This window comes from Eptatretus burgeri, chromosome 15 (assembly GCF_056783735.1).
Source record: "Eptatretus burgeri isolate ZD-2024b chromosome 15, Ebu_testis_v1, whole genome shotgun sequence".
Classification (NCBI taxonomy): Eukaryota; Metazoa; Chordata; class Myxini; order Myxiniformes; family Myxinidae; genus Eptatretus; species Eptatretus burgeri.
Window position 1 is genome coordinate 22,184,929 of NC_140975.1, and position 14,605 is coordinate 22,199,533.

Consider the following 14,605-nt stretch of genomic DNA (forward strand, 5'->3'; position numbering starts at 1 on the left):
ATCCATCCGAGGGACGTTGAGCTGAGTGATTCAATACCGTGCCCAAGACGATCCTTAAGACAATCCAATACATTCAAAAACAAGACGATCCTTAAGCTGACGTGTCCGTACTTATTACAGAGATGGGCTAACGACTTGCCTGTTCAGGAATTTATAGTCTGTTCAGGAATCAAACCCAGACTAGATAGCTCATAGGTCAGTGTGCTCCCTCCGCACCATCCCATCAGACCAAGATCATCTAGTTTTCCCAAAGACTGCTGGATATTGAGTGGTGTGCAATGCAAGCTTTGGTTCAATGCACATGTCGTGTGAATGACCAATCAGGGCTTGATATTTGAGAAAATAAAACTAACTTTCTTTTTCCTGCTGTGGCATCCTACCTTGACACAGGACTTCTCTGATTGTGACCTACTGATAATTATGGGCACCTCATTGGTTGTCCAACCATTTTCTTCGCTCACGAACAGGTAGCTATAGAAACCATAGGGTTTCTCATTTTCATCAAAAGGTATTGTCAGGTATCAGATTATCCAATTCTTATTACCCATCCCCTGCCCCTGTCCTTTCAGAGTTTCTGAAACGACACCAAGGCTTCTCCTTAACATGGAAAGAAGCGGACAGGTGAAGTTCACAAATTGCTTTTGTCCACCATACGTGTCCTTCATTTCCACGGTCAACTCAGCTGCCTACCCAAAGTTCGAAAACGGACATGGAAATGAAGGACGAGTCCGTTATACAGTCGGACACAGGCTTTCTTGCTCCTTTTGAAGGAACTGAGATCATTCTGCTTTCCCACAGTTTTTTGGTTTTTTTTAAACATCGTTTCATGCTATTCTTGCACAGCTTATATCGGTCTGGTGGAACGCATCACGTAACGTGTCACGTGACCACACAAAATTGCATACATTACAGCTTATATATTCCAAAGGCTTTATGCTTTTTCGAAAGTTTCCTTTAATCAATAGGTCGGCAATGTATGCAATGCAGATTCATTCCACAATCCTCACTCTTGCTTTTTGTCAGACGGATCCAATCATGGCAGCCTTGGGTCTTGGAAGTGGAATGGACTTCGATTCAGAAAATGCTTACAGGTGTGAAGAAGAGCATCACACACTGCCTCGACTTTGGTGCACATTTTAAATTCTTTGGTTCTATCTTCCGCTTTGACTTTTACACTCCTTTGGTTTTTCAGGGATGTTGCGTGGCTGGGAAAATGTGATGATGGATGCTTGGCACTTGCAGAATTGCTGGGTTGGAAGGTAATTATATGTTCTGCACCATAAAAGTTTGGGTAATAGTTATTCGAGCACTTTTCGGTGTCAACCCTCCTGTCGATCCGAACCTTGTGCTCGACAGTCCTCTAAAGGTATTCTAAGAAGTGTGCCTTGTGCTGGCCCAAAATATTCCCCCCCCCCACCCCATCTCTATCACTTACATTGAGCCCAAGGGGCTGGTGAATCACACACAGTGATGCATCAAACCTTTCAATTCCTACTCTCAGGAAGAGTTTGAAGCGCTCGTGACTGCGGAACACTCACGCATCGACGAGGAGCTCACCACTGCAAAACTGCAGGGAGCAACCATCGGGGCACACCACTCCTGATTGGAATCAAAAGACTGTCCAGCCAGGGTGGTCATTAAGTTGCTTTCTGCTTTAAAGGATTTTGTTCTATTCAATCATGGATGACAGGAAGATTTTCGTATTTATATTTGCAATAACAGGGAACCTAATTACCCCGAAGAAATGGTCAGTTGCCAAAGAAATTCCCAATATTTTAAGGTTAGATTTGTTGAAACGCTCACCGTGGTTGGCACAAGTTGCTGATTTGGTGGAGAAAAAGGATGATGGATGGATGAACACGGTGTAGAAATGAATCTCTACATCTCAATTAAGGTTTTCTTTTCGGTGTTTATTGCAAACCTGTGTTGATATCTATATCCTCGCTCTTTTCTTCTTCTTTTTTTGATTGTAAAAATGATTTGGCTCCAACACCACCATTTTTGTAAATATTTATTCTGTGAATGAGAAAATCTGCCCTATGTTTTGTATTGGGGGTTGGGGGTGTTGAGGGAGGAGGGAATCAAGATTGCTTGCATTGACAACTTTTGGATCCCATATCTGTTGCAATACTTCGCTTTTTAAAAAGCTTTCAAAAATAAATAAATAAACAACTTTAAAAAGTTTCTTCAGGGTACCTTTGGTTCTCATCACTACCACAACCTCCTCTGCAACTGGCACCATTCATCTTGACTCGGTTTCATCACCTGCAGAAATTAGACTGCCACCAGGTTAACTAGAAATGGCCATTAAAAATAAATAACCTGTTTTGGATCGAAAAAAACCAAAGCCTTGAGTGAGAAGCAGATGCTTTCCCTTCCTTCCCAGCCCAATATATTGTTGTGGTTACCAGATTCGCAAACCACCATTCAGGTCCCTTAGGTGAGGTATCTCGGTAAGTGCATGTGTAGTTAGGCCCAAACCCGTTGTCTAGTGGGAATACATGTCATTTATACGTGCTGCGACTCTTCAGGATAGCCGTTTTTCTTTTACTATCTTTATTTTGGACCAACCGCCATGATCACAACCACAACAACAACCACCAACCACAACGCCGCTTCACCACAACCGCCACGACCTTTACCGTCACAACTCGCCACCATCGCATCACCGTCATCTCGCGCCACTCATGGGCACCGATGCTGGACTCGTGTAGGGTGCACGTTGAACAGCGTGTACAAAATCACGGATTTTCTGCTTCAAAAACGGATCAAAAACGACACACGCCCACTTTTTGCCGTCCAATCGGTGAGCGAGGGGCGAATTGGCCCCGCCCCCAGGGCGATCGATATATGCAAATTTGTGGATCAAAAAGCCTTCACGCCCACTTTTTCTCGGGCCAATGGGGAGCGAGGTGAAAGGTCAAAGGGAGGGGGTCAAAGGCGAAGTTACGGGGGGGATAAAAGGACGGTGTTCGTCAGTCAGGGGAGAGTCGCAAAGGAGTCAGCGAAGAGAGTCAGCAGAACGAGAACGAGGAGTCGGAACGAGAGAGTCGCAAACAAGAACGGTCGGAGAGTCAAGAAGAGGAGAGTCGGAAGCAGAGGGTCAAGACTTCGCGGGCGATGGAGCTGCTCGTCGTGTGCGTTGGAGTCAGCAAAAAGGGAACGAGAGAGTCGCAAACGAGAACGAGAAGAGAGTCGCAAACGAGAACGAGAAGGAGTCGAGAACGAGAAGGAGTCGGAACGGAGGGGACGAGTGTGGAAGACTGGAGCCCGAAGCCGGCAGTGGCTGGAGAAGCTGAAGAGAGTCGGACGAGGGGGTGCTCGCGTCGGTGCCAGGAGCTGCATGCCCGAGGGAGGCCAGCAGCGCGACCTGGCCGAGGTGGAGACGCACACCAGGGATAATAAAGATCCTCTATACCCCGAGCATCAGCAACCCCCTCCTGTTTCCCCCCGCGCTGAGATAGTGCGACCAAGGGGGCCCCGTTCCCACCCCCTGCCAGGCACTGTCCACGAGGCCCGCGGGTTGCGGGGCCATCGCCGCTCCGCGTCTCATCACCAGACGGGTAGGCCCGACCCGGTCTCGGCCTCGGGCTGCCCCATCCTTGGGGGTATTTCTTTTCCTTGGTTTTGGGTATGTGTTGTCGGCGCCGTCTGTGAAGTAGAATTGTATAAGTGTTGCCGTGTGCTCGGTAGTCGGTATTAGCTCTGCACTGTGTTTTCACTTTTATGTTTGCTTTTTGTGTAAATGGAATTGTGTTTTCTTTTTTTTGTGTGCATTTGGTGGAATTGTATTTGTGTGCTTCCCGTGTGCCGAGAATAAATGTGCTTTATTGTTGAACTGTTCTCCCGCTTCGCTTCGTCTTTTCCTCCATTGAATCCCCATCTTGCTTCACGTAAAGGGTTGGTAGTGGGCTGAATACGCCCGATAATTAATCGAACCGTCGAGGTCGACGATAACACCGCTCGGTTATTCTGATAGTACGGAACGGGTCGCTTAAGTGGCCCGTGTCCGAAGTCGACCTGCGGCGAGGTGCGATCGCCCGGTCTACCCTCCGCGTGGGTACTTAGGTAGTTCGAATTTGGCGAGCAACCCTATCCCACGCGGGGGCTGATTGGCTCGATCGCGGTGAGACCGAAAGGTCCACCCGTGACTGGTTCCCGGCGTTAGTCCGAGAGGGTCACGACTGGATTGTCCGTCCGGTGGGCGACGTGCCGCGATTCGAGTTACGTGGCCGTCCGCACGCCGGCGGGCGCGAAAACCGCAACACTGGTGTCAGGAGTGGGATACAAATTCATCGCCCTCCTCGCGGCACTGGTATCGGAGAACAGGAAAACGGGCTCTCCTGTCTCCGGCTAAATTTACGGGAATCGGTCCAGGGGTGAGAGAAGCGACCCCCGATTCCCTCCAAATTACGAGCGAGCAAATTAACCCTTCACGAGAAGCAAGATGGCGTCTCAAGGCGAGCGGGAGCCGGGGGTATTAGAAATGTATATGTGTAATAATGTAGAGTCCATGGTCCAGGATGGAATCCCCGAGCAGGAAATGTTGATTGTGCAGGAACACGGACTCGCCCAACTGAACCCAGGGCCCGAGGTGGGTGCGGCAGCGGCCGCGGTGTATGACACCACCCTCCCCCCTCTCCACCAAGACCCTTCCCCAACCCTTGCCGAAACGGCTCAGCTGAGTGCATCCAACATGGCCCAGCTATGCGCCATGCTGGCGGCAATGAACGAAAAAATGGATGCAAACACAAATGAAATGAAAAACGAAATGAATGAAGTGAAAACGACGATGGATGCGAATACACAACAAATAAACGAAAAGATGGATACAAAAATGAACGGAATGGAAACAAACATGAAGGAGGAAATGAAAAAGCTGCGGGGTGAGACGCAGAACATGGGCCGAAGCCTGCAGGCGGGCATGAAGGCCGTGACCGGGGAGATAAAAATGGCGACTCCACGTGTGGGAGCAAACGAGCTGGGTGGGGGTGCAACGGCTGACAGGCCCGCGGTGGAGGCGGGTGAAAAAATAATTCGTGGAACGTGTTGGGCGAGGGTCGTGACGATGACCGAAAGGGAAAAATTAAATGGGGAGACCAAAACGGGTGAGACGAGACACGAGGTGACGACAACAGAAATAATAGTTGAGACAAGGGAGGTAAAGGGTGAAGAGTTGGCAGAGACACGGGAGATGGGAACGATAGAGGGAAGACTACACGATGAAGACGGGGTAAGTGACGCGCACGCACACACGGAGGTAGTGGAGGACAATGGGGGTGAGCTCGCGGAGCGTGTAGAGACCCGGTGCGAGCAGCTGGATGGCCTCCTCCAGGAACGAGGGGAGGGAGTATGCCCCCTTGAGGCGAGTCACGACCAGGTGAGTTCGGTCGTGTTTTGCGAGGTTGAGGGGACGAGTGCTGTGGACGGGTGCACGGAGAGCTTGGGGGGTATAGAGGCCCCGGAGACCCTTGTGGGGATACGAATCCCCAGTGTAGTTGTCCCTGTGTGTGTGGTGCAAGGCGTGAGTGCGTCCCCGTGTGTGGAAGCGACCCCGTGTGTGAGTGGTGTGGTGGCGATGGTGCTGGAGTGCGTGCTTCCCAGCACGCCGTGTTTGGATGAGGCACCGTGTGTGGAAGAGGCCGTGTGTGTGAGTGAAACGGCCAGTATGAGTGAGGAACCGCGGGTGAGTGCCCCCGCGTGTGTGGATGAGGCACGGTGTGAGAGTAGTGAGGCACGCGTGAGTGAACGGCCGTGTGCAAGGTCGCTGTGTGCAAGGGAGACCGTGTGTGTGAGAGAGCGGTATGTGAGGGAGATGTCGGTTGGCATGCGGGAGCACGCAGCCGCATCTCCCGGTGTGAATGTGATGGTGTGGACTGTGTGCGTCGTAACACGCAGGTGTGCGTGGGTGGAATGGAGACGACGACGGCGACAGAGGAGAGAAAGCCGAGTAGCGGCTGTAGTTGTTTCGAGGACCGTGCCGGGTTCACCCAGCAGTGAGCACGCGGTTCGTTCTGTGCAACGCACGAGACCGCCACGTGCTCGCTTGCGAGAGTGAAGTCCCGGTCCGGAAACGCACGCGGTGGATTTGCCGATCCCGCGGACGGACAAAGTTTAGGCAGGTAAATGGATTTGGACTGGACGGGTTCTCCACGCGATCGTGTGTGTTCAGCTCCAACGGGCAAAGCACATGTGTTCGCCTGGGGAACCCCTCGAGACGTGTGGCTTGTGTTTTTTTTTTTATGCGCACGGTGACGTCATGGCTGCACGTGGGGTTGGAATCCGGCAGGAGGGGTATCTCTGCCGGATGGCACCGTCCAAGGAGGGACGAGGAACACGTGCAGCTGCATGACGTCACGGACAGGTGCAAAGTGCGCGAGCTCTGAGTTGCCGCGCAGGTGCTGCGCATGAAAAAAAAAAAAAAAAGGGAAAAGCAAGCCTCACTTTCGGGTGTACAGGATTCCTGGGCAAGGGGTAAAAGACCCCCTTAACCCTGGGCACAGGATGGAAACTAGTTAGGGGGAAGGGTTAGCTTAGTTAGACCGACTTCATGGGGCAGGGTTAAGTCCTCATGGAGTCCGTGGAATGGATTAGTTAGAGGGATTGTAGCCAGATTTAGGTTGGGAAATAAAATGGGATTATTTTGGAGACAGAGACAGACTTTGGATGTGTAGAGGGGACGTAGTTTAGCTACGTAGTGTTAAAAGGAACGTGCTATAGTTTAAGGGACGACGTGGGAGCACGAGTTAGTTAGGGGATGTAGTTAGGAGGATGGCAGAGTTCAGCGGTGTGTGTGTTGAAGAGTTGGTGAGTTGTGAAGTGAGTACTTGGTGAGTGAGGCCAGCGGGTCTGTGTGTATGGAGCAAATGGGGAATGCATGGTGCGATGAGTGATTGGGGGGAGGAGTGACTCCCGCCCAAGGGACCCCGGGGTCAGTATAAAGTGAGTTAGGGGGTTAGTTAAATTGAAATATGGAGGTCGTTTTGTTGTTGGTAGGAAAGTAGGCTCGAGACCCATTTGGAGGGGTGCAGGAGCCCTGTTGACGGGCTTGGGAGCGTGGCTGCGAAAGGTGAGTATCGCTGAGTGGGTACCCCGGGCACCAGGCTAGTCGGCCGCGGTAGGCCATGGGCCCATGGGGGGCCGGGATAGAGTAGTGGGCACGGGTGCGCCTGCTTGGTGCGGGGGCCTGGGGCGCCATTAGCCGCGTGGGCAGTGTTGTGGGCACGGGTGACCCTCGGAAAGGGGCCCGGGAGGCCGGCCTGCCACGTGTGCGGTTCAGGGGAGGTGCCATGGGGGGCACTCCCCGGTGTTAGGGAGCTGGTAGGCTCGGAGGCAGTGTCGTGCCCGGGGGTGCCATAGCGGGAGAATCGGCAGAGGGTCGTGCCTGCCAAAGGGAGCCACGTGTCCCAGCCAGGAGACCGTGTGAGGGCACGGAGAGAAAATTGGGGGGCGAGGCCTGAAATTGTGAGGACACCAACACAGGCGACGGGAATCTGGGTTGTTAGAACCAATAGTTTAAGCGAGAGGCGCTTGTTGAAAGCCCCGGGGTAGTTTAACAGTTAAATGGTTAGGGCAGATTAGGAGATGTACCCCTCCGCACCATCCATCCCCTCGCTGTCGTTGTGGGCCGCTGGACCCACTTGGTGTTAAGATCGCCGAACTCTGGGGAGGCCATTCTGAGGCTTCGTTGGGCCTCGACACAGGACGTTAGCTCTCCCTTGTTCCCCTCCGGGAAGGGAACGTAGGGGTTGGGAGTAGGCTCGGTGACAGGATAGGTTAGCCGAACAAGGACGATAAAGGGGGTTAGGGGACGATTTATAGTGGGGAAGTAAAAATAAAAACAACAGAAAAAAATTAAGTTGGGGCTAAATTGGGGTTTGACAAATTAAGGGAGTGGGTATGTACAGTGACAGGCAAAGGCGATAGGTGGGAGGGAGACAGGTAGGTAGGTCCGAGCCCGCCTTCCGAGTGGCCAGCACCACCGCACTCCCTCCACCAACTTCCACTGACGGCAAAAGCTGGCCAGCTTCATCTGCTGGCTGTGTTACTGCAAGGCCTGTGCCGGCCAGTTCATCTGCCGGCTGGCTGTTTTTCTTCAAGGCCTGTGCCGGCCCACTTCATCGGCAGCTGTTGTTTTGCTGCGAGGCCTGTGCCGGCCCACTTCATCTGTCTGCTGGCTGTTTTTCTTCGAGGCCTGTGCCGGCCAGTTCGTCTGCCGGCTGTGTTTGCCTGCAGCGGCCTCCTTCTTCTGCGGGCTGTGTTTGCCTGCTGCCTTTGCCATGCCATGCCCACTGCCCACGTTCACCAGCCCCGTTCAATTTTTGCTTTGCCCCCCCCTGTTCGTTTCCATGTGCGCCAGGATCAGAAAGCAAGTTTGCAAGCTGCAAGAACTGCCCTGTTGGCAGCTACAACACGGGCCTGCAGTGGCGGCCCGTGCACCGTGTTTGTGTTCATCCATTCATTCGTTGTGCTCATTGCGTGTGCCACTTGAGCTGGCACGGAGACTGCGTTGTGCAGCCCAAGCACCGTTGTGGTTCACTGAGTTCAGTTCAAAAGGGAAGGCCTTGGACTGCGTGTGAGCAGCCAGCCACGTTCCCTGTCACCTGCATTGTTTTGAGCCAGAGACTGCATGCGGGCAGCCTGGCTCCCTGCTAACTGCTTTCTTTTGCAGAGTTCAATGATCCTGGGCCATGGTTTAGTGTAAGATTTGTAAGTTAAGGTAAGATGTACTGTAAATATGAGTGCGCCCCCGGCATGTATGTCTTAGCGCCGGCAATTTTATTTAAGTCGTCCGTGTGAGTGAGTTTGTTTAGATAGTTACGCAGCCCTCAGGTTATTTATTTTGGGGACACGAATACCATGAATGTCGCACTCAGGGATCCGTAGGTAAAATGTTCTAGGGGAAAACTACACATGATGGCACACGAAAATTTGACGACTCGGGACGAGTCTGTAAAAAGGGAAGGGGGTAGTGTTGTGGTTACCAGATTCGCAAACCACCATTCAGGTCCCTTAGGTGAGGTATCTCGGTAAGTGCATGTGTAGTTAGGCCCAAACCCGTTGTCTAGTGGGAATACATGTCATTTATACGTGCTGCGACTCTTCAGGATAGCCGTTTTTCTTTTACTATCTTTATTTTGGACCAACCGCCATGATCACAACCACAACAACAACCACCAACCACAACGCCGCTTCACCACAACCGCCACGACCTTTACCGTCACAACTCGCCACCATCGCATCACCGTCATCTCGCGCCACTCATGGGCACCGATGCTGGACTCGTGTAGGGTGCACGTTGAACAGCGTGTACAAAATCACGGATTTTCTGCTTCAAAAACGGATCAAAAACGACACACGCCCACTTTTTGCCGTCCAATCGGTGAGCGAGGGGCGAATTGGCCCGCCCCCAGGGCGATCGATATATGCAAATTTGTGGATCAAAAAGCCTTCACGCCCACTTTTTCTCGGGCCAATGGGGAGCGAGGTGAAAGGTCAAAGGGAGGGGGTCAAAGGCGAAGTTACGGGGGGGATAAAAGGACGGTGTTCGTCAGTCAGGGGAGAGTCGCAAAGGAGTCAGCGAAGAGAGTCAGCAGAACGAGAACGAGGAGTCGGAACGAGAGAGTCGCAAACAAGAACGGGCGGAGAGTCAAGAAGAGGAGAGTCGGAAGCAGAGGGTCAAGACTTCGCGGGCGGTGGAGCTGCTCGTCGTGTGCGTTGGAGTCAGCAAAAAGGGAACGAGAGAGTCGCAAACGAGAACGAGAAGAGAGTCGCAAACGAGAACGAGAAGGAGTCGAGAACGAGAAGGAGTCGGAACGGAGGGGACGAGTGTGGAAGACTGGAGCCCGAAGCCGGCAGTGGCTGGAGAAGCTGAAGAGAGTCGGACGAGGGGGTGCTCGCGTCGGTGCCAGGAGCTGCATGCCCGAGGGAGGCCGGCAGCGCGACCTGGCCGAGGTGGAGACGCACACCAGGGATAATAAAGATCCTCTATACCCCGAGCATCAGCAACCCCCTCCTGTTTCCCCCCGCGCTGAGATAGTGCGACCAAGGGGGCCCCGTTCCCACCCCCTGCCAGGCACTGTCCACGAGGCCCGCGGGTTGCGGGGCCATCGCCGCTCCGCGTCTCATCACCAGACGGGTAGGCCCGACCCGGTCTCGGCCTCGGGCTGCCCCATCCTTGGGGGTATTTCTTTTCCTTGGTTTTGGGTATGTGTTGTCGGCGCCGTCTGTGAAGTAGAATTGTATAAGTGTTGCCGTGTGCTCGGTAGTCGGTATTAGCTCTGCACTGTGTTTTCACTTTTATGTTTGCTTTTTGTGTAAATGGAATTGTGTTTTCTTTTTTTGTGTGCATTTGGTGGAATTGTATTTGTGTGCTTCCCGTGTGCCGAGAATAAATGTGCTTTATTGTTGAACTGTTCTCCCGCTTCGCTTCGTCTTTTCCTCCATTGAATCCCCATCTTGCTTCACGTAAAGGGTTGGTAGTGGGCTGAATACGCCCGATAATTAATCGAACCGTCGAGGTCGACGATAACACCGCTCGGTTATTCTGATAGTACGGAACGGGTCACTTAAGTGGCCCGTGTCCGAAGTCGACCTGCGGCGAGGTGCGATCGCCCGGTCTACCCTCCGCGTGGGTACTTAGGTAGTTCGAATTTGGCGAGCAACCCTATCCCACGCGGGGGCTGATTGGCTCGATCGCGGTGAGACCGAAAGGTCCACCCGTGACTGGTTCCCGGCGTTAGTCCGAGAGGGTCACGACTGGATTGTCCGTCCGGTGGGCGACGTGCCGCGATTCGAGTTACGTGGCCGTCCGCACGCCGGCGGGCGCGAAAACCGCAACAATATTTAATTGCTCAATGCCAACTCGTCCGAGTTCACCGCAGCTTGAGGCAAAGCATCAAATTCTTGCAAATTGCAATCGTGGCCCAGAAGGAAAAACTCATTAGAGGAAATCTGAGCCTTTTCTATCAAGCTCAGTTCGTTAACTATCCTAACATCATGCTCACCGAAAAAAAAAAAAAAAAGTTTCATTCTCCAATGTGCAGGCAGCGCTTTCTGCTCTTTGTGTAGCAAATTTGTTTCAAATTCTTCCCTTGCTAACGATGGCTCCATGTTGGATCTCAAAGTTAAAACTTCACACAATGAAAGCTGATTTCCAAAATGTTTCAACAAACCACCGCCACAAGACCAAACTCATTATTTCGTTTCATTTTTACCTCCAGACCCTGGATGCTTTTGGAAACTTGCTGATAACCATCATCATAATTGGCCAATCAGTAAATTTCTGTCAAATTTCCTTTCTCATACATTGCTGGGTACAGAGATCCTGAAAATATGGACCTCTTTCATCTCCTGACCCACAGTTCATCTTCCATTCCACAACGACCACTTACAAATGGTTAGCGCCATAATGTCTGGACCTCGTCTATGCTTTTCAGTCTGGCTCCCAACATTGCCTGTCAAGCTACAGTCGTGGCCAAAAATATTGGCACCGTTGCACTTTTTTAAAATAACACAATTTCCTCTAAAAATAAGTTGAAATTGACAAAAGTATTTTGTCTCCACAATTCTTTATTTCACTGTTAAAATTACAGAACTTTTTGTTTTTGATTCAGAACTTAATATATCCTTTTGAATAAGAAAATAAAAATAAATGGCATTGATAAAATTATTGACATCCGAGAGTCAATATTTGGTAGCACAGCCTTTGCACAAAATAACTGCAGTCAAGCACTTCCTGTAGCCATGAATGAGCTTCCTATAGCTCTCTACTGGTAGTTTGGCCCACTCTTCTTGTGCAAACTGCTCCAGTTCTCCAAGATTTGAAGGTTTTCTTCTCCCAACTGCTGTTTTCAGATCTCCCCACAGGTGTTCAATGGGATTTAGATCTGGACTCATTGTTGGCCACTTCAGAAAAGTCCAGCGTTGTCTTGAACCATTCCTGGGTGCTTTTTGAAGTGTGTTTGGGGTCATTGTCCTGCTGCAAAACCCATGACCTGCGATGGTGACCCAGCTTTCTGACACTGAGTTGAATATTGTGCTCCCAAATGCCTTGGTAATCTCCTGATTTCATGATGCCATGCACACATTCAAGGCACCCAGTGCCAGAGGCAGTACAACAACCCCAAAACATCACTGAACCTCCTCCATGTTTGATTGGAGACGTGTTCCTTTCTTTGAAGGCTTCATTTTGTTTTCTGTAAACAGAGATGATGTGCTTTACCAAAAAGCTCTAATTTGGTCTCATCTGTCCACAGGATGTTCTCACAGAAGGATTTTGGTTTGTTCAGGTGCGTTTTCGCAAACTCCAGTCAGGCTTTCTTATGTCTCTCTCTTGGCCCCTGAGTCCACACAGACCCTTGGCCCCTGAGCGTGGCGAGAAGAAAGAGAATGAAACCAAGATCAAGCTCGAAATGAAGAAGAATATTATCTCTCAGCAGTGGGGTCCTCCTGTGTCTCATACCATAGAACCCCCTTTCATTGAGTTGGAGACGGATGGTGCGAGATGAAATCGACGTACCTTGTGTCTGAATCTGTTTGGCAGGTGATCGAGGTGCTTTCTCCACCATTGGAACACCACTCTGCTGCAATCTTCGATCAAGGTTTCTCTTGTGGGAATGTCCAGGGAGGTTGGCTACAGTGCCATGAGCCTTAACTTCCTGATAACGTTATGTACGGTGGACACAGGAACACCAAAGTCTCTGGAGATTGACTTGTAGCCTTGAGATTGTCCCTGCTTGGCTGCAATCTTGTGTCTGACCTCCTCAGAAAAGTCTCTGGTTTTCTTTCTTTTCTCCGTGCTCATTGCGGTACACAAAGTGAGAAAACGGCACAATGACTCCTTTTCTCTATTCAAACTGGTTGAATGAGTAATTAGGTCATCTCTATCATCTCAGTAGAGATGACCTAATAACTCCAGTCTCGAAGTCTGTCCGTCCGTCCATCCACAATCAAACCGAGTGGAGACAAATAACCAATAGTGGAATGGATAGAGGTCGATGAGACATGCACAACGATATAACTTTCAAGGTCGTCCAATGTCGAGGTCAAAGTTGCGAAAATCGTCGATTTCAAATCGTATCTCCTCCCTCATTTATCAAGAGAGATCAAATGTTGTTAGTGATTCAGATACTATGGACGATTATCTCGAACAACACGAGCTTTTTTTTTGAAATTTGTTCTCGTTCCGATTTTATAGTCCTTTAAACTTCGTTCTGATTCCCCGTATGGGCCGTTCATAAAGTACGTACATACAAAAAAAAAGTATTAAAAAATTAAGAACCGGAACTCTCTGAGACAAATATTACATTTGAAGCTTTTGTCAGATTTAACTAAAACAATGGAATACAAGTTTATATGCACACTTACTTTCATTTATGACATTAACATTGTTTTGAATGTCAATTTGCACTTTTATTTTCAAAATTGACGTGCTGTGATATTAAAAGAAAATGGTAAATTACACCGCTAGGGACTGCATTGTCATCGCTTACAAACATCGGTTCATAACGAACTGCTGGCTTTGCAAGCAATTAGCGATGTATGAGGGGGGTGAGTGGGTGGTCACTCGCCTACATACAGAGGGGGGTGGGTGGTTTTGAAACCCGGAAGTCGAGCGTACGTACTTTATGAACTGGCACAGAGTTACTTTCGACCTCTGGCAGAGATGACCGACACTCCCTCTTGGGTGTATTTTTTTATATTGTAGGCACCTGCAACTCACCACAGGTGAGTTCAATGCCAAGGTAAAGTTGAATCACCTGCTTGAAATCTAATTATAACTATTTCTATAAGGTGCCAATAATATTGTCCAGGACATTTTAGGATTTCTGTGTGGAATGAGCGAAGATTTAGTCATTTTTTTTCAGCTTTTTTTGTTTGTTTGTTTTGTTCCACTGCAAACCAAAGAAATACATTTGTGGATACCAAAAGGTTTTTTAATTCCAACAATTTTCTGGAAGAAATCGTGTATTATTTGAAAAAAGTGCAAGGGTGCCAATATTTTTGGCCACGACTTTTTCCGTGCAGCATCAACACCCACCCTGACCCCGAGCCACAAGTCTCACTTCTGTTGCAAATGGCGTGCCATACGCAGTGAATGTTCCTTAGAAGGTTGCATCTCAGAATGGACACTCTTTTACTGCATTGTGAAAGTTCATATACACAACTTATTTGAGCTTCGAAATGTCCCACTTCAAGACGGGGTAGTGTCGACAAATTTCACACAATTAAATGGAAACCTTCAGTTAGATCAAGGGGAGGGGGAGAAGGATATTGGGGTAAACAAGCTGAATGAAACACAGCAAGAAGAGAAAGGGGAAAGTGGGGATGAAACAAAAGGAACACAGATAATTAAAATAAATCTTTTTGGAGAATCAACCAACCCATTTGACGTCTGGGTTTGAACAGTCTGCCCTTCTACGCTCATTCGCCCCCTCTTTGCCTTTCATGTGTAGCATATTGTAACCCCACTTTATCCTGCTCTTGAGCTTTCAAAGTGTCACCCACCCACGCCTCACCGTCTTTGTAATCTCCTTCCCTTTGTAGAACGATTGCTTTCACTTCCGATCCACATAGCTTCTTCACCTTCCAGTCTTGTCATTTT

General features: G+C 49.9%; 1 protein-coding gene across 7 annotated transcripts in view; it reads left to right on the forward strand.

Moving 5' to 3' along the window:
• Nucleotides 1-2,184, forward strand: part of SIRT2 (sirtuin 2) — a 114,529-nt gene extending 112,345 nt beyond the window's left edge. For all 7 annotated transcript variants that reach the window (XM_085856935.1, XM_085856937.1, XM_085856939.1 and 4 more), the window contains 5 exons: nucleotides 391-467; nucleotides 570-621; nucleotides 1,024-1,091; nucleotides 1,193-1,259; nucleotides 1,502-2,184. In XM_085856935.1, coding sequence (XP_085713061.1) covers nucleotides 391-467; nucleotides 570-621; nucleotides 1,024-1,091; nucleotides 1,193-1,259; nucleotides 1,502-1,603 — 366 coding nt within the window. In that variant the 3' untranslated portion in view covers nucleotides 1,604-2,184. The remainder of the gene's footprint in view (nucleotides 1-390; nucleotides 468-569; nucleotides 622-1,023; nucleotides 1,092-1,192; nucleotides 1,260-1,501) is intronic.
• Nucleotides 2,185-14,605: the final 12,421 nt, after the last annotated feature.